General features: G+C 37.8%; 1 protein-coding gene across 1 annotated transcript in view; it reads left to right on the top strand.

Moving 5' to 3' along the window:
* Positions 1 to 1,315: 1,315 nt before the first annotated feature.
* Positions 1,316 to 22,909, top strand: part of slc1a7b (solute carrier family 1 member 7b) — a 39,341-nt gene continuing 17,747 nt past the window's right edge. The window contains exons 1-2 of the mRNA XM_036521088.1: positions 1,316 to 1,456; positions 14,360 to 14,439. Of these exons, the coding sequence (XP_036376981.1) occupies positions 1,316 to 1,456; positions 14,360 to 14,439 (221 nt within the window). The remainder of the gene's footprint in view (positions 1,457 to 14,359; positions 14,440 to 22,909) is intronic.

Below are 22,909 nucleotides of genomic sequence, written 5' to 3'. Positions count from 1 at the left end.
AAGCATTCAAAAGCTGCAATTAAAATTTTGGATCAAACACTTGGAAACAGCATGAGTGCCAACTTTTAATTTATGGAGTTATGTCTTGAGAAATGTAACTATTGTGTCCAATAAAAGATACAATAAGTGAGTGTCTTTATGAATGATGACTGTACATGCAACCCCCTCAACCCCTGCAATGGATAAGATTTAAAAGTGGCTTCTTATGTTTGGAAGTAGGAACAGCCTACTTTGATTGACAGCCAGTCCAGTGGGAAACTGAGGTGTCAACATCAATGGCAGCCTTGTATTATCTGACTTTGTATGTGACAGAAGCTTCTTTTTGTGGGTAACAGCATTACAGTCCATTTTCTTTGAGCCATAGAAAATATACAACAGCACATACTACAAAAGTAAATGGCAAAAACTTAAGTAGGAAAAAAGAATAAAAATTAAATAGCTAAATGTTATGAAGTTAACAATGTTAAGCAGCGTTACTGAAAAAGTAGTCTGCTTTCCTATTGCCGCTGATTTTAATGAATGCCATGCACTGCTCACAACTAATCAGCAATTAGTCTGTATAAGAAGGAAAACAATTCAAGCTAAACACTTGCAGGGATAGTTGTTTTATTTTTGCATGTCATCGTAAAGATACAGCTGTTGAGAGAGTACAAATCTCTGCCTATACATGATACAGCTGACAGCTGTCCCATAATGCCCTGCTGCAGCAGAGACTGTTCCCACATTGCATCCCCATGAATGAACAATGTCAGAAGAATCAGGGGGCTGGTTTCACCAGCTGTAGCGCTCCTCTTCCTACAGTCAACTGCATTTGCCAACGCCTGCGTCCATCATGGCATCGACTTAATTTAATGCACTGGCACTTTTCCCCTCCTCGTCACTCTGTCCGTTCTCCTTTTTCGTTTGAAGCAATCCTCTGTCCAATTGTACCGAGATCTTTAATCCAGCCTCAGACCCCTTTAATACAGTGTCTCCTAATAGGATTGGCGGTGTTAACCCCTCGGACAATACCGCCAGCTGTCACGGGCCCCCTATTGGTGAAGCTGCTGAACTGGGGGTGGCCTGTTCTGGGCGGGGCAAAAGAGATGCCTGGAAAGTGTGATGATCTCTTTAGTCCTGTACAGACACAGCAAGCCGTGCAGTTCAAAAGCCAAAAGTGCTTTATGTAGAGGGAATCTCAGATTGCCTTTCATCATTTCTGCTTCTCCTCACCCCCTTTGTGTTTATCTCTGTTCGCACTCCCTTTCTCTTTCCTCCATTTGGAATCTCCACTCAATATATGGGGTGCTGATTTGGTCCAGACCGGGGTTCCGTGATGGCTGTGGCGCTGGATGCGGTTTGGGTCCGGGTGAAGAATGTGTGCAAACAGAACGGGCTCCTGATTCTTTCCGTGCTCGCTGTCGTCATAGGATGCCTTCTGGGCTTTTTCCTGCGGACGCGGGGTCTCTCTGAGCAGGTCAGTCCATCCAACCTTTCCAGACAGGTCCTCCTCTCCCACACCCTCTCCCTCTCCCAATCTGTGGTCATCCCTTTGGACGGTACATTCCTTGCCTTGTTGAGTGCCATGGTTTTTTTCTCTCCATTACTTCTTCTGCTTGAGACATCATTGCCGCTGTCACTTTGCGTAAGAGATTACTTTAGAGGGTCAGCACTGAGCGTACATCCTAGAAAAATGCATTCTGCTTCTCTGCTCATGTGTTCGCTGGCTGTCGATGGCAGAGCTGAGGCTTTATACTTATGGTTGAAAGCAGGTCCCGTTTTGTCTTGAAGGAGACAACATTCAAAACAGCTGATGCTTCAAAGCCCTCAATCAAAATATGAGTGTGAGGTGTGCGTAGAAGGCAAGCTGTGATGTTTGCAGAGACTGAGCTCTGAGACTCTATGACCGGGACTCACAACAGAGAGCGGTGTGCACTCTGTTCTGTAGATCTATGCACACCAAGCAAAGCACACTTCCGCAAAGGATTTCTTTTGGTTTCAAATGTTTGCTTGGCCAAACCTCCGTCATATTTTAGAATATTTCTAAAAATAAAGAGCAGTCCTTTACCCTGTCTGCCTGGGATTACCATTCAATCACACAAATGCTCTTAGTAATTGTATATTAACCAGGAGTGGTGCTTAGCCCTACGCCTTTAAAATACACTGAAAGTGAAAGGCGTACATTTCTAAATGAAATGGAATGACCTTTTTCTTTTATTTTTTGAATGGGGCTGGGGGAGGGGTGGCACTGGAAAACAAGACCAGGACATGGTCAAGGATTTTTTTATACATGTATTTCCATATAAGAGAAGAGGATTCTTCCTCACAGACCTATGTATGTGATAGAGAGATTTACACAGTGTATAAAGAATTCACCTCACCAATTCAGTAAACATCATCCAGCTTTTACAGCAGCTAATTTTTTGTATCATCTAGTGCAGGGCTATTTTAGCTGCCAATAGGACTATTCTGGGCCTGCACTGGATCACATTTTCAGTGTAATTGCAATGGCCACATGCATTGTGGGCAACCTTGGTGGTTTAGTATCCTGAAGTGCTAAATGAGAGCAAAGTGGATTCATCCATTAGGGCACATCTTTACTGTTGTATGAGCCTCTTTTTAAAGACTAAAATGTCATAGATAGCAAAACGTGAGTGCAGTTTTGAAAATTTAAGATGAAAGCAAGTAAAAATCACCATTATCTAATTTCTTCTCAGATGCCACCCCATTAATGTGACGGCATGTGCACAAATGTATTACCAGCTACTTCACGAATGAATACAGCATGTCTCAGACCGTTAAGTTATTTTTAGGTTAAATGGCTTGTGAAATGTTAAAAGTCTGGTTTACAGCACAGTTATTTCATCTACATTCTGTATTGAACAACCCTGGTCCTTGATAGCAGCAGACCTGCCTGTCACAGGGCATGATTCAATATGTGGATGGATAGGATTTATACTAATAACAGTTGATTTCAGATTTCACATCCAGACACAGACTCACACTTTGTTACAGCTTTGTTACTTTGTTACAACCTGAGAGACTTAAATCAGAAACCTTTTAATGATCCTGAGCACATGGAAATTTAGTCCATAAAGGCAGGGAACTTTGATCTGGGAGAGAAGTTCAGACAAGATCGTTCAACTGATCATTATCTTCATTGAACCAGCTGAGCGTCTCTCTCAGAGAATGGTGGTGATTGTAAAGAGAGATCAAAAACCTGTTGGATTGCAGGCTCTCAGAACAGTCATTGAGTGGCTCTGCCTCACACCCTCTCACTTCATTAGCAAACTCTCGGAATTACTGACAGATGATTATTCCTGAAAGATGTCAGGCATTTCAGAAACCTAAAACTTTGAAGAAATTTAATTATTGTGAAATGAAAAAAAATGAAACAACAAATTCTGATTTATTTCATTGTCATGAAGGAAAAGTGAAGCCTCATCAAACAGATAAGCTGACAGACAACGTGCAAGGTGTAATGCATTTTCGATTACATCTTTGATAATTTGAACCAATTAAAGTCATTTTATTGGTTCAGTTCAGTCAATCCTTGATGTTGCATGATAGCTCAGTTTAGGCCTCACAGACTCACAATCAACTTTATTGAGCCTCCAGTCCATGAAAGAACAGAACTCATATATTGATCGCAACTCCTGGCTGAAATGGGCTGAAATTAAATGGAAACCTGCAACCCTTAACAGTAAGCCTGTGCATGATATTAGCTAGTGATTCTTTGTACATGAGAACAACAGGTAGAGAGACTGGTACAGTCCTAGTCATCTAAAAGTTGTGAGGAGAACTTCTGTCATACTATAGTGAGGGTGGCTTACAGTAGCTTGCCAGGCAACCAGGCAGAAAGGCATCTTTTCCAGACTCTAAACATCTTGCTTTACACAACTAAAGCTGTTTGAACAGTTTGAACCACAATTACACTGAACCATTTTACTCACCACTAAAACAAGTGGTTTTAGAACCAATAAAACTGGAACCTTTCTTTGCTCTTTTGGGGTACTGTGATTTCGTACATAAGGAAATCCACTTGAGGAAGGCATTTAGCCTGAAATTGTTCTGAGAAGATAACAACTGTAGGAGTGAATATGTGTTAAATGAAGTGTGCAAGTCACAATTGCATGGGATAGGAAAGTAAATTCATAATAATTAATAACAGTGTAAGTTTGATTGTGTATACATACTGTATATTACATATTGAATCTTAACCAATATGCATTAGTAGGAACAATTGCTGTTGGAGGTATGGCCTTTCAGGGGCGATTTTAAACCAAAACCCCAACTCTGTGATTATCAGCAATCCCATGACTCTTCACTTAAAGCAGAATTCCACAGTCCAGCGTTTTCAGTCTAGCCATCTAATGATCCCCTGCAGCAGATTTTTGCAGCTAATTTTCTAATATTATTTCCAGGTGTATTTTGTTGCATTTGATCCCTTTTGTAAATACTGAAATCTTTACCTAAGTACTCAACTTTTTAGACCACACTCCTTCTACTCCAGCATTGAATCTATCACCTGTTGCCTGAAGTAGTGCTTCCAAAAAAGCACGTCCGTGTGTTGTGGCAATGTATGTATTCTTTTCATCACATGTGGTACTTCATGTCTCTAAAGCAGTTATATTATGGCCTTTCTCTGTGATTCAAAAGTGCAGTTTGCCATCTTCAGATGATCGTACACAGTTTTTCAATAAACGTAATCAATTTTTTAAACAGTGCTGATGAATATCAATAACATAACAATCCAATAAAAGTAGAAATCCAAAATTCTACTTTAACAACTCTATTCACTTTCTCCAGTTTTTTTTTCCATGATAGTGGGTACAGAGACACAAATGCACAAGTGTGAATGATAGTGGGTACAGAGACACAAATGCACAAGTGTGAAGTGTTTGGATATGGATTTACAAAAGCTATACTATGTAACATATGGCATAGCTTACTTCCCAAGGTAATTTTACAAGGTGGGTTAATGGTGTGCAAGTCAAACCATAGCCATATGTGTTTGTCATTCTGAAAAATTCAGTAAAATTCAGTAAGATTCATTCAGAAAAATTACTAATAATAATTCCAGCACAGCAATGATCTCTGTATTTATTCCACTAGGTGGCAGGATCTAGGCACCACCATCTGTAGACATTTAAAGCTGACAGGGAAAGTTTGGCTAAAGTTGTTATTCTTGGTTTGCTTCAAGGGCTCACCAGCAGATTTGAAGAATTTACTTTTGAATTTGGAAGTGCCCATAATCCTTGAATGATGGGTACAGGAGACTGTGCTTAAAGTGAATAAGCAGCCTGGGAAGTTGTGGCATTTAATTTCATTTCTGTTAGGTACCAAGAAATTTTTCAGTGAGTGTATGTGAGGTGAGTTCAGATGCAGTGGTCTGGTTTGAAGAGTGCATGCTACAAAACACAAATGTCACAGATGTTTGCACTCAGAGGTATGGCATAAATTATTGGGTCAATGTAGTGTTGGAATATACTCATCTGCTTTTGAGGTACACACACATACAAGATAATGGAATAGCTGCTTACCCAGGCATTACCTACTGCTGCTGTTTTCCTCCACTGATCTGTGTGAACTAATTTCATGTAACAGCATGATATCCACTGCTTCAGGCAAAGATTTTCATTTCCCACTTGTGTGGAAACATATCCCACAATGCTGAGCATTCAATTTATTTAAAGTCAGGATTACACAGAAAGCGCAGAAATTAATTTATACTTATGGGACTGCATGAGGTTTACATCTCAGAGTGTCTCCATGTTTTAGCTGTACATTTTGGTTTTGGCCACAGACATACTGTAGTTATTTTTTGCCTCAATCTACCATTGATCTACAATCTTCCATTGCTTGTTTATGAATTCAAAGAAAACAAACATTCGGTAATAATTTCAAGATCAATGGCTTCTCCAATCCAGTTTTGACATGTGTCAAAAGTAAAGAGCAAAGAGATACCGGAATAGGTAAAGGATTTCAAAGAATATAAAATTCTAGCAGTACCAGATTTTTGGTTGTTAGTTGTAATGCTTTCTGGCCATTGCCTGAGAGGACAAGATGCAAGTATGTTTTTTGCATTACTAAAATACATACTTCACATTTCCAAAAAAGAAAGTAATAGTAGTACAGCTGTTGCTGCTCATTCTAAATAACAACTCATTTCCATAAATGCAGCCAACTCACAGGTTTTGAACAGAAGACATCTGCACTGCCTTGAGCTATTGTACAAGTGTGTTGCCTTAAATCTCCCAAATTATTTGAACAAGCTGTTCACTGACTTAGAAAGATTACTCAAAAGGACACATGAGTATCTGAAAATACTCATTTTACTTTAAATTCCATGACGTGTACATGAAAATGAGTTTTTTTTTTTGTTTGTTTGTTTTAATGCATTGAGTGAGTGAAATGGTCTGCCAGTCTACCTTAAATCCATTGGTAATTGGACTTCTTTAGTCCAAGCTCTTTTAATTCAGTTTGGATCTGCAATTGTGAACTGTCACAGTGCAAATATTAACTGTTTTTTTAATCTATTTTTCGTTTGGTTTATCCTGTTAAAATTATAATTAAACACGTAATGCCCCAACTGTTTACCTTGAAACATCAAAAAAAGACCCAGAGAGCAAAATGTGGGCTTAAGCAACGATTTAATCAGCTGCGTGGAAGTATACCACTGCAGCTGGCACAAGCAATGAAAAGAATATATTTTCAAATACATCTTTAAAACAGCAGCCACCACCATAGTAATCAATCAAATGTAAGGAAGGAAAATTAGGGCAGATGGTAAGGGGTCATGTAAAGTTTATCAGTGTTTCTTGGGAGCACACAAGGCAGCCACAGGCCATTCATAATTGCATAGCTCCCCTGTGTTGAGGGAGTGAGAATATGCGGGGCACATATTGTGAGAGGAAGCTGGAGGTGCAGATGTTGATGGGGCTGGAGGGAGGAGGGGGGTAACTGGACAGCAAAGCAGAGCAGAGCAGAAACAGCTGGATTACAACAGTGTCACGCTGGCAGCAGAGGGGCGGAGACCAGTGTGCTGTTTAGAGCAACGCTCAGACCTCCATCACGCCGGTTCATTGGCTCACGGACCGAGTCGTCTACATTGTTTCCTGTTTGCCGTGCAACACCCCTCGCTCACATCCCACCAGAACCATCCGCATCAAGATGCCTGCCCGATCTTTTTTTAGAATGACATATTTGTAAGCTGTTTCTTTCATTTCCATGGAATTCCCCTGCACTGTCTTTAACTTATCATGGAAGGTTTACCTACCTTTCTGCAACACCTTATTTGGTTATTGCACATCTCATTGCTCTTGATTGTTTTGGCTCCAGTCCTATTGTTTGTGTAATATGCATGCTGTTCTTTGAAAGGGGCCACGTTAAATTATTTATCCTGAATGAATAAACTAGTCATTATTTTAAGGTTTTTCCATAACTAATGATTTCAAGGGCTTTGTTTAAAAATAACAAACACAGAAATGTTAAGTATTCTAAAAGATAACACAATTACCTCTTCAGTAGCTCTATCACTTTCCAGCTATCAGACTACACCATGATTCATTGAACTACAATTTTGAACACTTTGGAGGGTTTTTGCCCTGAAAAATAAGACCTACTTATAACTGTTAGAATTCCCACTCTAATACTATAGTTTAGATTAAGAGAGGCACTTCTGTCTTAGGGTACATCAACTAGTTTCCATGGAAACGACTTACATCTCTCCATTAGATGCATTAAGCAACCAAGAATGGTACTGTTCACAGTTACAATTTTGGCGGCAGTAATTCATGCATATAGTTATTGTTCCTGGCTTAATTTAGGATATACATTTCAAACAATAAAAAAGCATGCTTGTCTGCTTGCATCATTGTCTACCTAGCTGTGAAATGTAGCACAAAACACTCAATTATAGTTTTCTTACAGACTAAGATTCAGATCTCTGACTACCCCACACTCCAATGCACTTATGCACAACAGAAGATTTAATTTACAGTTTGCACACTATAGCTATATGTTGCAGTTTAAATTAGATAATTCAAAAGACGTTGCAGAGACACTGCACCACATTAATTGCCCTACCAACAACTACAGTACATGCATTTTACATATGTAAGGTGAATACAGCGACCAGATAAAACATCACTCAGTAGAAGTTACTGAGTCAAAAATGATGTATCACTGACATCCAAAGGTTTGAGCAAGCCAAAGAGGTACTCATCAGGCCAGGATGGTCTCAGGCTCACTTTGCTTTTGAATTACCTTTTTGAAGTACCTTCCAGCACTTTCTAATCTGACCCCTGTTCTCTTCCGGCAATCATCAACTTAGGTAGCCATCATATCATCAGCCATCAGTCTGAAGTGCATACCAAGATCTGTCCCATATTTGGTTTTGATACATTTTTTTATCCTCGCAGATTTTTCGTCATTGCACACTTTTCACACATAACATCTCTAAGGCCTCTATGTATGCTTCACACTTCCCTTCCTTTTTGACACATGAGATCTGTCAATAGAGCTTTCTTCAGAGCCATGTTTTTGATAAATTTTCTCAGCAGTCACCACTTGCAGTTGATTTTCCAAATTACAGGTTGCTGCACTTTTTCTAATCAGCAATGAACAATTGCAAGAGCTTCAACTCAAATTAACTCAAAGACTTGCTTCACTGAAAGTATCAGATATGTGCTGAAACGCTGATAGCAAAGTCTGTTAATTACTGCTCAGTTTGGCCCATATAGGCACATCTGATCTGATTTCCCCGTCAGGCCAACAATTTTATAGCCTAAACACTATAGAAGAGAGTCTTGTTAGGCACTGTTAAAGATACAGTACCTATTTATAGCAAGAGGATATCCAAGTAACCACATATTCAAGTCAAACAGTGGTATGCACCAACAAAGGTGCTACCCACGGCACATGAAGTTTTTATGAGGAAACTGCGGAGATGCTGAAGTGCACATTTTGCAGAAAGAGGTGCTCCACTGAAAAGAAATCTATTTTGATAACTAACAATTCATTTTTTGCAATAAGGACTTCAATATTTGACCACATTGCCTGGTGAAGCTGTGTAGATGAGGTAGTTAACAACTGATATGTTATATCATAGTGTATAAGCCCAGTCAATTGTTTAGTGAAACAAGTAACTTGAGCAAGATAATATTTTCTTTTATGGACAAAAAACAATGGTAGAAAAGAACACCAATTTTCACTGTCTCATGCTGAATGAGAAGGGAAAAACAAATGAATCATGTTTCAGATACTTAACTCTATTATATCATTAACTGAAGTACATGCTGTCTTTATTGCTGCATTTGAAAGTATTTGTAGGCAAGCTGAATTCAATCATTACAGTGTTTTGGGTGTTGTGGTAATGATACACATTCGTTTTCTTCAGTGGCAGTCTTCTTATACTGCAGTTGTATTTAATGATGAATACTGCACTGTTTTAGAAAATGAACCTTTCTCAGCACACTCAAAGGCAGTAATAAATTCTTTACTTGAAGCCTAATGACACTTTCATAATAATTAGAGTGAAAAACAGAGAGACAAAACAATACAAAATGTCTGAACTGTAAGGAAATTAAAATAACAAAATGGAAATTCAAAACTAATAAACCTTTGAAGTTTATCAGTGTGTAAATGGTATTCCAAAGAATCATCAGTTGAGGGGGACTCCTTAGTGTGTAAATTGATACAGTAGCTTGCAAAGATGACTGAAACTTGGCCCTTAGTTTAGGGTGATAATGCTGGCCTAAAATGATCTCAAGGGTTTGCAGCAAACTAAAACAGCACTACATAGGCTACATAATTCCATTGTTAAGCCACACAGGACTACAACATACTAAGCTGGTGCACATTTGAAACATTTAAATGTACAAAATTTAAACATACAAAAATACAAAAAAACATAGATTATGTTTTGTATGATTTTTTTTTATGATTGTTGTACAATTGTCTTCATTACCATATATGTTTTAATTCAAGGGTGTAGGTTTGCATATGGATGGTAGGGACATGTCCCTACCAATATTTGAGGGAACTCATTCGCATTATCTTTGGAGTGAAGTCATATTAGATAATTCTGATGTGCCCTTGGTTGTTGTGTCCCTACCAATGTTGAGACCAATCCTACGCCCTTGTTTTAATTTACATTTTGGATTACTTTCAAACAACCATGCCATCTTAGAGAATTTCTCAGTGCCGCATACTGCCACTTCACCTTTTGTGAAATACTCTTGTCATTGCATTTGAGGTTCACTGACAACAATTATTAGAAATGTATTTCAAAGAGAAATGCAGAAGGTACTGTCTCCATATTGAAATGCAAAGATTCAGTGATAGATGTGTCAAGAAAGCTGTGAACTATCGTGGGAGTAGAAAGTGACATATGAGTCAGGCAATAAGGTGGCTGGGACTTCATCCCGGAAAGAGACAGACCTGATGGGTTGCAGTGACTTATCAGCCTTTAGCTTGCTAGTTAGAATATTAAATGTGTGTGAGTTCATCAACAGGGCTGATGTAATTGTCACAATAATACTGCTCATTTGAAGTGCCTCGCTTGCTTTGAAATGAGTGCTCCATGTTTGCCCCATCAACTTGATGGTTGGCAGTGACTTCCACATAAAATGCCAGCTCTAGCTGCCACTCGTGCTATATTCACTTCCTCTGAAATGCTCACTAGTGGTTTGCTAGTTTTGATCCTGCTCTTAAACTGCAATCTAAAGCCTCCCCTCCCTAATGCAGTATAGAAAAGCTCTTTAGCTATCATTATATTTTTCTCCCATGTATTCTCTCTCTCTCTCCCTCTCTCTCTCTCTCTCCCTCTCCCTCTCTCTCTCTCTCTATCTCCCTCCCTCTCTATCTCACTCTCAGCTCTTGCTCTTCCTCTTCATCTTTCTATTTGTGTTTCTTTGAGTCAACATCATCACAAAGGAAATTCAAATCTGACTCTGTGTCAGACGTGGCCAATGCCAAATACATTTCTCTTCCTCTCCTCCCGGGCGGCTCTGCAGCTTGGTTTCAGCTCGGCCTCAGCATGAGGCTGGCCTTATCTACAGCTGAGGATGGCACACAAACACAGGAACATTACAGGGGAATTACTTGTGAGATTTCAGTGGTACTACTCCGACCAACTACATTCAGCAGATTACAGTAGGGACATCATGAATGCTGTCTTTACCACATCCCCTTATATGTTTTCAATGCCCAACATAGCTGTGGGTATATCAGTCATTCCTGCTCGGAAAATATTAGTCAAAGGATATTTTAATTAAACAAACCCGGAGTAGGACATGGAAAGAAATGCCAATTAGATCTTTATAGCAGTTTGTTATATACTGAAAATCTAACTGAGTAAGACTGCATGTTCATTTGTTCAGATGAGGGGGTTGTACATTGCAAGCAGTGCTGTGTTTGAGAGTGTTTTGTATTTGGGGTGACAACTTTGCTTGAGTATTAATACAAATTCAAGGCACTAGTCTAATAAGTCCATATCCGATTTCAGTATTAAAGTGAAAATCACCATCTTCTGAAATGTAATAAATCACTACTTCAACTGCATCACCATTTTTATAGAGCTATAGCCAGGAATCACAATATCAATATTAGGGTCATTATTCAACAGTGTGAAAAACATAGTTCCTTCAGGCACCCCAAGGCATTGTCATTTAGGGACATGGGTGTGCATTCATTATTATTGTATTTGTTACTCTAGACAAGAACACAGACAAGAAATGTTTGCAGAACTTGGGATGTGTGATGGATTACAGCCTATTGGCTCTAGTGGCAAATACCTCCTGCATTTATACCAACAGCTTAAAGAAAAGAAGCTTTCTCAAAGTTTTGACAAACAGCCAACACCACACTAGCAGGATGGAGATCAGGGGCTGGTAGGTTCTGGACAGGGGCCAGTTTAAGGACACAGACAAAGCACTTTATAGAGGAGGCCTACATGGCAAGGCTAACTGATCCTCGATCCTGTGATTGACTTTAATCTGCCGAGCCAGCCTTTTGTATTTAAGTCATTAAAACCACATTTTCTCTTAATTTCCTGTTTTTTGTATTGTTTTTTTTTTTTTTTTTTTGCATTTTGATGACATGCGCAAAGACAACTGAAAGACAAAACACAAAACAAAAAATCTGTGTCAAACCTGCAAAACAATGAGGAGTGTCACTGTAATTGATTGGTTCATTTAATCTATTGTGCTGTGAAAAGAGGATACTACTTTCTCCGAACCTGGTATTATAATATATCATCAGCCACAGCATCCATAAAGAACCATATGCACAGAGAATACAGATAATGTAACTGAAAAGCAGAACAACCTTAAACCCCTAAAAGCTCTTTTCTAAAAATCCATGTATATTGTGCATGCTATACCTTGGAGAATTTAGGTAAAACATAAATGCTAGCAGCTAACTTCCCTTGAAGTTGTTAACACTAAAAATTACACGGACAATAATATATTATTCAAATGTATGAATTACTGATATTGCACTTATTGTGCGCGCTAACCAAAGTATGACGCAATCGTCTTAGGCAGCTTGCTGAACGTGATTTGGATGCTGGAGGAAACGATCAAAAGCCCTGTGAAAAGGATAATGACATTGTCTGATAGTAAATTCGATTCGATTTAGATAACCTACAGTTGCTAGCAAGCAAACATTAAGTTACTTGCCAGTAAGGCTACCCTTTTAGCTACCTATAGCTCAGTGTGACAGGTAGTGAGAGAGCAATCTGTGAATCTCATGTTACCGTTGTAATCTAACTGTTACTGATGCTAGCCAGCTAGCTCATATGAAAAAAAACCTTACCACGTAACTTTTAATCAGATCTAGTTGCTTAAACACACACAAGTCGTTCACTGCTGACTGGAGGATCGACCTTTACCTTGGTGGCATGCTAGGTAAATGGAACTTCCTCACATATGAACAGTTAAGTTCGATCGCACAACATATAGTTATCGGTTGCAGTCTTCCTTCGGTGTGTTAGGCCGACTAAAAAGTTATTCTGCATAGCATCATCTATTGGTATGGAGTGTGGATTGGAGTATATTGCCTACCAATAATCTGTCTAGGTTACAGAATGATGTTAATTCCATTATGAATGTACACACACACTCATTCACCTACTCATAACAGCACCAGATGCATTAGATGGGCTCTTTTTGCTGTCTGCAGGTGTATTGACTCTGGCCTGAGTCTTCAGGAAAATAAACAAGGCAGAGCCTTTCCACCTTCTACAATGTGTTATGCAGCAGGATCTTTCCACTTCTTTAGCCAGAACTAATTATCCCAATATTTCTTTACTCTCTGTGATTGCCGAGGAAAGGGGGTCATGTGCATGGTAGGAGTCCCTGGTATTGCAAAATCCCAACAGCATAATTTGTTTTGTAACATTAGCTCATGTTGTAAGTCAAAAATCAGCACCAGCAAAAAACTGGATGAATGTGGTGTTCAAATGAGTGTTTTGGAATTTAGCTGCATACAGCGAAGCTAACTAAGAATTATAGAGGGCCTCTTTGTTCCTTTATACTATACCATATTCCTCTTCATATTATACTCCAAACTTAGTGAATAAAATGATACATTCACAAGAAAGCCAAGTGAGCCAACATTGATTTTACAAGCTATTACCAGTCTCCACTTCGTTTCAGCAAGGTTCCCAAAGCAATTACAGTGCTCTGAGCAGTTCCCATTCTTTTGTATGTCAGAGGAGGGGAAACATATTTATTCAGCTGCTTCAATGTTTTGTCACACTGCTAGCTTATCTCATTTACAATGCCAACACATTTATTTTCAGCATGACAGTACAGAATGTCCTTTGTAAAGTGCATGGGATTTCCACAGTCATAAATATATACACAGGTTTTCCCACTCTGTGTTAATTGAATAACATAAAGAAAGAAACAAAAAGAAAAGCACAACTACTTTATCACCATTAAAACTGTGCTTTTTTACACTTCAGCTTTCATAAGTAAACACCCATTCCCTACTCCAATCTATTCCTAGATCTCTCTCTGGCCTCAAAATGCTGTACTGGGCAAGGGTGATCTTGGGAAATAAAAGGTCAACTGAGAAAAGCATAGACTCCATTATTGTGATTTGATATGCGTACTAGATGTGGGGTCAATCTATAATAAACCCATCACCAGCACAGCTGAGGTTTGCATTCAATTACGATTTGGGCTCAAGTTCGTGATTTTAATCCTCTCTGTTAGCGAGTACGCAGAATCACAGAGAGAGAGAGTGAGAGATGTCTGGCACTCTAACAATTCACCATGTCCTCCAGAAACCTGTTTCTGTTATCATTCCATGTTTCAGTTTCTCATCACCTTCTAATGGCCTCATGTCTTTGTTTCTGTCTTTTCTGTAGGAGGTAAAATATTTCCAGTTCCCTGGAGAGCTACTTATGAGGATGCTAAAAATGCTCATTCTACCACTCGTTGTGTCCAGGTAAGGCCATTATTGACTGTGGTATTGAAACCTCTGCTTCATTATTATTAATTCCAGCTCCTCTCATACTCCAAATGTAAGCATTAATTAGAATACATTGAGTAGACTGATTTTTCTTACGATATCTTAGAAAAGTGCCTTTCTTTAGTAATAAGATAATTATGTACTATCAATGGGAGATATGCAAAACAGGAGAGTTGGGGCTTTTATTTTTATGTAGGGTGTTGAAGTTCTCCGATTTACTTTTCAAGGGTGAGTGGTGACATTGGATGAATAACGTGTATATTGATGAACCTTCATTTGATGAGCCTCGAGGCAGGATATTCAGCATTGTCTACGAGATAGTATTTCAGGTTTGCAAAGTATGGTTCATAAGAGCTGAGCTGTAGTATGATACAACTTGTGGTATTGTGTCATTCCCATAAGCTGTCACATGCACAATGGATAAAATTCTTAATACGTCAGATAAACACCTGTGTCATTGCCACAGTTCAATAGCTCCTTGTTTTCTCATTGTGCCTTCGTGTCATTCTTCTTTCATGGGTGCTTGTTCGTTGTTCTGGTTCTAGAGGGAAAAGCCTGCTAAATACTACGCAAGCTCACTACTTCATTGATCTTAATTGTCATCATTAGAATATAATGAATGGAAACAGTTCCCTAACTTTTACTATGTGCACTTGGAATCTATCTTCATCTTAGGCTGCTAATTGGCTAGATAACAAAGTACCTATACTTGAACAAGTACATCTAGTGTGTCCTCAATGTGGTGTTAGCAATGCTCACACCTGACATAGCATTAACAGAACATGAGAGTTATCTCTCTAGGAAATAATGTTCCACTAAGCAGGAAGTGCTTCATACAGCTCACTTACATTGTTGTGGATTTAATAATCCAAAGCATCTCAGAGGTGCTCCACCGTGTTCATCTTGGTTGCATATGGTTACTGGTCCATGTTGTTCCATGCAAGAAAGGTCTTACAAAAGTAGGTCATATGTAGAATGTATAAATATTTTGTGTAAAGTAAGTAAATGTGTGGGGCAAGGAGTTTGTTGCTGTAGAATTTTACAGGCAAAGAGTCATCAGTATACAGTTAACTAACTATACATATTAATTGTCTCCAGTCTTTGCCTGTTAAAGCCCATACAATCATAATTCTGATTGTACTTCTGATTGTAATTCTGGTTCTACTCATGAAATGTAGCATGGATTTTACACATGTCATTTTACACATTGTCATTTAACATAATGTTGCATCAATTTGCGCAATTTGCATTTGCAGCTTTCTGTTGGAATGTCTGTGTGCATAGACAGGATGTACTGGCCAAAGCTATCATTCAGCCTGTCATTCAGCACCAAGCCAACATGTGCACTGTAGGCCACTATTTTATTTTATGGGCTCTGGCTATGGTGATGTCCCTGTGGCCAAATGACAATGATCAGATGATCTGCACAACCCAAGAACAGAGAACTGGGTGATGTCAACATGAAATTCTACATCAGATACAATGCTTTGGAATGGTGTTTATCTATGAAAGACAGCTTTGAAAATCAAATAAATAATATGTAAGTAATGAAATGAGTAAATAAGTAAATATAATACATCTAATAATACAAATTCTATAATAATAATGATAAATGTAGGTATGTAATATTTACACATCTATGTATATATAGACCTCATGTCTTGCATTTATTTTTCCTGTGTAGCACTACATCTTTAAATTGCATTTTCAGAGTAATACCATATTACTTTTTACTTTCACACTGCAAAAATGCAAACTGTCAATCTGTGCCCCAAACTTTTACCAAGTTAGCTTGCTAACGTCTTTTTTACATTTTTAAACTATTTCACAAAGGTGACTTGACCTTTGTGATATTTTGCATTTAAATGTCTGTTTTTGCTCACTGTATAAGTTCAAAAAGTAATTTACTGAAGGTGTAAGCAGCTATAGCTACCTTTCAAGCAAAGCGGATGAGTCAGCTACAGTATTTTAACTTTAAGTAATCTTTTATTCTGTTCAGTTTCAGTTCAGCTGCTGTTAGAGGACTAACATCTCAAAGCTACTTCTACATTATCATTATGTGGGTAAGACATGTAGTGATTTTTGGTAAAAGGGATGAACATCTCTGCTATCTAAATATCATGGGGAATTCTATATGATTTTTCCTCAAATTCCAAGAATGGGATTTTGAAATTCATAAACAACATGAATTGTTTCCTGTCTGTTACATATAATATATAATACATATAATATATAATATATAATGTTTAATTTTAATGCTCATCAGTATTTGAAACATATTATTACAGTCCTGTTCAGAGGATTTCTTCATTGTAATCGTGAGTGGGAAATAATAATGTTTATTATTATTATTATTATTATTATTATTATTATTATTGTTGTTGTTGTTGTTGTTGCTATTATTATTATTATTGCTATTATTATTATTAACATAAAGTATGGCATTTTGCAAAACATTGACTTGATCTCACACTTGTTATCAATCTGTATTACCTCATGGGAATATTTTCCTGACCTATTTTCCTGAGTGCACCAGAAAACTGTTTCCTGAAAAGACAATTACAGTCTATTTGGTGTTAAGTACAAATACTGATTCATGGATACGTGAAAGCTTCAGGGCAAAAAAACTCAAGAGCAGGCTTCAAAACCTAAAGAAGTACTTCAGTAGAATTGCCATTTAAATTATTTGAGCTACAGGGTAAATATGTTTTTCCATTATGGTTATCGTTAGCATTAATGTTGTGTGTGCTATTAAGGTACTGTCACTTGGAAGTGACCCAGTCACTTTTAGGCTCGAAAACGCATTCAGACAGCTGAATTACGCTGTACATGGCTCTGTAATACTGAAAATGCAAACTAAACCCATAACCCTTAAACATGTACAGTAAGTAAGGATACATACCAGAAAAGTAAAATGCAATGGATTATGACAAAACAATGAGGGCTGATTACCTGCCATTTCCTAAATATTTCAACTCTGTTTTGGGGTTGATATCTGTTTTAGAACTGAAATCCCTTGTGAGGCACATGTATCATCCTCTCTGACACCTTTAAAGACACATTTGTAGGTCTATGTACACAATTTATTTCCCCTGTTTTCCAAATGCTTTAAATCTCCCTTTGGGGTAGTTTTTCCCTCACACATAAACCCTGAAGCATCTAAAACTCATGTGTGCCGTGTGGTGCAGGTCATTGCCATGTGCGAATCAGGCATGTAAGCCGAAATACGACATTAAGATTACATTTCCCCTTTAAGAGTTGAAACCTAAATTTGAATGTTTTTTTGCAGTGTTTGTTATTCAGGATTCTGTTCTTCTTCTGCGAGCAGGACTGTGTGACAGCAGATTCTGTGAGCTTTAAGCTTGTTAAGCTGGAACTCCGTGCTTCATCATAAATTGATTTTGTTCTTGTTTAAGCATTTTTCTCCTCGTACTGCATTTATCCCCCATCCATAGGCACGCATGTATACGCTGCTAGATTTTCAGTTTGTGATGTGTTTTTGTTGCCATGTTCTGATCTTGAGAGAAGGTGAGCAGAGGAGGGAAACCTGGTGGTTAAATGTACTAATGCCCTTTCAGTTATAGAAAAATACCCTGTCCTTTTTAGAGCACGCTGTACTGCATTAAGGCTAACTCTTCATCCCTGCATGAATCACATTTTCACTATTACCCATAAATAACAGTTTCCAGGAAATGGGATCAATAGAAAAATGGTAAGTCTGGCAACCACATTGTCATTTGGCAAAAATTACTCATGAGATACGTTGACGGTTGGACAAAAGAAAAGACGGAATGCAAGGCTGCTGTGAAACCCTGTTGGCAACAAAGCAGTGGTGGAATACAATGTCTGCTTCAGAGAAAAATATCTCAACAACACCTTAGTTGCGATCCAAAACTTTCAAAGGTTAGAGAGTGACTACTGAAAACCTAAGACTCCTGTTGTACAGGAACTGATGACAAAAGATTGATATAGTGCAAATAAAAGAAGGTCATCTCAAAGCTAAGGCTGATTGTAATGCCAATCTTTTTAAATGGTTTGCAAATTTTACAGTATAAATCAATTTGGTGTCAATGTGTTCAGTCTGACACACATAGAAGAACATGTAATCATGGGCCAGGGTGGACAGTAGTTTTTAATTATATGCATATATATATATATATGCACAAGACTTAATCCTTTTGTTCAGACATTTACATCAGCCCTATGGGTATTAATTTGCCTGCCACTGAGGTCACAAAACATTTACCATGTTATAGGTAATATTAACATATTACAACTGAAGTTCAGAACAGAGATTTTTAGACAATCTCAAATAACCAAACCTTGGCAAACCAGCCCCATCCATGACTATAAAAATCCGACTTTCCTTGTGAGCTGTTCACAGTATCCCTCCGACTCCAGTCTCCCCCCTTTTCTTTTCCCCATTTATGATGTCCAAATGGAAGGTCAACAACCTTTCCCTGTGGCCATGTGCGATCCCTTCAATGGACTCTAAGTCAAATAAATACCCATATCAATTGCAGCCTTCATGCGTTGGTTGTATGGACATTCATATCTACTGAATTGATATTGTTGAAGAGATAGTAAGAATTTTTCCCTGCATGGCACAGTCAGGCTCTCAAAGGGATCGTGTTAGGAGAACAGTATTATACCATGTATGTACTTTCTTGTGCAATGTCCTTCTGTAAAGAAGAGGCAGTGAATGTTAGAATCTAACTAACTTTGTGGTATTTTCTAACCGAACTCTTAACTGAACAGAGCAGCTTACTTTTTAAATATATCACAGGTCCGTTATGCGTATGATTGTGGTGCATTCACAGCCACCTCACTTTCATTAGGTACTGATAGCAACTTGAAGATTATGCTCTTTTCCTTTTTCTATGCACTCAACTGCTATTAAATGTGTTCCTCAAGGTGATCATGTCTTTCACAACAGAATGCTGACCTTCACATCACTCCAAAGCCTTGATCTTGAAAGCCATATGTGCAATCAGCATATTAACCTATAAAAGGTAAAGATTGCTTTAAACAAACTTTCCTGCATGAGAAAGGGCTTTTCATACCAGAGATGCATGACCATAATACTAAAAGTATATGGTTGTGACAGTACACTATACTATACCACAGGTCATAATAAAAATATTATTATTATTATTAGTAGTAGTAGTAGTAGTAATAATAATAATACTTATAATTATAACAGCATGGTTGTTGTTGAACTACACCTCCTTAGGTCTTTAGAGCATAGGGAACTCCACTAATACCCAAGTAGTTCTCAAATTATCAGGGTGTTTTTTCTGTGGGTTGCGAAGGGCATAATGTAGAGCAGAGAATCCAGGACAGCAACCCATACATATTTCATGTGCTTATTCAGACAATTCCACACAAGTTTACATCATACATCAGCTTAGCATGCTTGTTAGTGAATAGATTACCTTTGAGTAATTTACATTTATTCATTTGGCAGATGCTTTTATCCAAAGCAACTTACGTAGGTTATAGTTGTTTTACAATGTTATCCATTTATACAGCTGGATATTTACTGAGGCAACTGTGGGTTAGGTACCTTGCCCAAGGGTACAGTAGCAGTGTCCCAGCGGGGATTGAACCGGCAACCTTTCGGTTACGAGTTGTGCTCCTTAACCACTATGCTACACATAATTAATTATTAAATGCTAAGCACTAAGTGTGTATATTCATATTCATGTACATTAGCAATTGGTCACAATGGTATTCCAAATGCCTGTTCAGGGAACACTAGAAGAGGCAGACAAAATTAATCACTGCTTGCTTGGCTTTTGGCATCTATTCAGATTAAAATGCAATTATGAGGTAAGAGGTTGTGTATACTTTTTCATTTTAAAATATGCTTCAGAGAAATAGTAACCAAATATAAGATAAAGACTATTTTTTCATAATTTATTTGTTTAGAATTTTTTACATAGTTGTTTTTAGTGTTGTGTAAACTGTTACATAAATAATTTTATATTGTGGCTTTGTTTGTTGGTCATATGTTTACTTCCAGGGCAGTCCGTGTGATTTAGATTTTTATTCAACATATTCATAGGTCTACAATATAAACTCAATTCTATTTTATACTTATAATGATGACTGTAGAAAATACTGCTTCTACTACTGTTGCAGTTAACTTCCACTACTATTACTGTTACTACTATACTACAGCTGCTTACAATAATAATAATAATAACAGTGGAAATTAATGCATTTCATAGCTCTGAAATAATTACACAGTCTTGAGCGCACATCTGTTTAGATGTCTCTGTCAGTTTGCTTTCTTTCTTTGAGTTCTTTTTAAAAAGTGTTATCTCATGTTTGTACGTATGATGGAACATTGCATGTGCACCAAGGACAACCTGTAGTGAGCCACCATTTCTCCTTCCATCTCAGTTTATGCACAGAAAGTGCCACTGTGTTTAGTAACTAACTTTTGATGCTTTACTGAACTCAGCAGTGAATATTAAAGACTCTGCAAACATCTGGTGAATCTGTGCATGAGTGAATTTCTCGTCCTGTTTTTCAGAAATTTAACTAAATTTGTTATCCTTTGCCTGCTGGGCTTTCTAATATACTGATTTAACCTGCGACACCATGGATGATTATGTGGATTGTGTGCTTATTTTATGCTCATTTTATTTTATCCAATCATATATCATCTCTCATTTTTCATGGCATAACAACCAATTTCTCATCTCATTGTCTGTCCACACTTCATGCATATTCATGTGTTTGACTTATTATTTCTCTTAAGTTTATTATTTTGTCATGTTTTTCCTGGATTGCTTTTGAATCAAGCCGATTGCTTTGTGTGGTGATGCAGGCAGGATTTTATTGTTTTCTTAAGGAAGAACCTTTGTTGTGAAGGCTTGAAACCATATCAAATGGGAATGGTTGCAAACATGAGTAACAATATTGTATGTCTGCAAAGGTTTTAAAGCAATCTATTGCATAGACAGCTCAGAGATATGGCATCTCAGCTGATTATTTGTTCAGCAGTTTACATGATGTTCAAATCTGCATGACAACAAGGCTATTTAGGGCATTTCCTGACTTACATGCTTGTTCGCAATCAAATTCAGATTTGACTCCGTATGCAAGCTGTTGAGCTGCGGTCTTTTGACTAAATCTGACATTTCCAGGCCTGTTTACATGTTTCAGAAATGTTTATCAATCATAAAACACCTGGTTTGAAATTTCTCAAATGACAGTATGAAAAGCAACATCACTTTCCTCATTTGCAGATCAACAGCAAAAGAAAGACACCCGATGATTAGACTTTTTGTGTGTATTTCCTCGCAATGTGATAAATTATGGTAACCCAGTTGTAGCCTACTTCCTTACAGTGCAATGGCTATTACCTGCTCAGCTTTCTACAGAGTTCTGCATAAGGTGAAATGGAGCTTTTAACTGTATAAGTCTGGAAGACTGAATGCTTTGCTAGGCCTCTGCTACTTGAATGGCCTTGTTGGCTTTTGTAAAGGAGTATCTTCTGAATCAATACAGGAGAGCTCATCATTAGGATTCATTAGCAATCATTAGGATTTTGAGGAATAAAGATATTTTTGTTTCTTCAGCATTCTATCCAGTTCATTTCTACTTGTCTCTCCCTCTGTGGGTTGCCCTTGTGCTAAAGCAATCAGTATGTTGACCTGTCACTCTGTAATGCACACAGGATTTGTGCGAATGAGAATGAGTCTGAATAAAATGCATTTTCAGTTCATCAAGTGTGAATGATATTTTACTGAGTGTCATTTTAACATTTCTTTTAAAACATTATTTTTTGTAATAAATTGATAAATGTATCAGAACAATGCAGTATAATTTTTTTTTTTTTTTACTTTAAAGTCAGACCTCTGAAAGCTTCTTGTTTTTGGGCTCTCTTAAAATGTGATTTTGATCCTTATTGCAAGCATAGAATTATTCCATGTAAAGAAAGGCAAATCAGATTGCACATCAGCTTTCAACTGTATACTGGGAGAAAATTACCTTTTTTTTACTTGCAATAGCACCAGCTCTGAGCTGTTTATTGCTGGGTGCCACTTTCTGCAATCATAAAATCAAAAGCGCCCAAATGTTTTAGATGCTGTAGACTGTTGACTAATTAAAGTTGCATCTAGATTAAATCAAGCCATTATTGGAAACAGCAAATGACCAGGACTCATCTACTGGCAGTAGCACAAGTCAACAAGACAGGCTTTTTTCATGTTTTCTGAGAATGGCTTTATTACAGTCAAATGTGGCATATTTATTTGTCAGAGTGTATGAATGTGCATTTCATTGCATTGGGTCCAATGTGATGAGCATAGGGCATGCCAGTTGCAATTTTTACACATCAATAAATTTTCCCAGGTTTTGCTCATTCAGCTGCACATGTGCGTGCAAGCTGCCTGCCACAACTTTTGACTTCTGGCCACACCTAGAAACAGCC

This window comes from Megalops cyprinoides, chromosome 2 (genome assembly GCF_013368585.1).
Source record: "Megalops cyprinoides isolate fMegCyp1 chromosome 2, fMegCyp1.pri, whole genome shotgun sequence".
Lineage (NCBI taxonomy): Eukaryota > Metazoa > Chordata > Actinopteri > Elopiformes > Megalopidae > Megalops > Megalops cyprinoides.
This window is presented reverse-complemented; position numbering and strand designations above follow the sequence as displayed.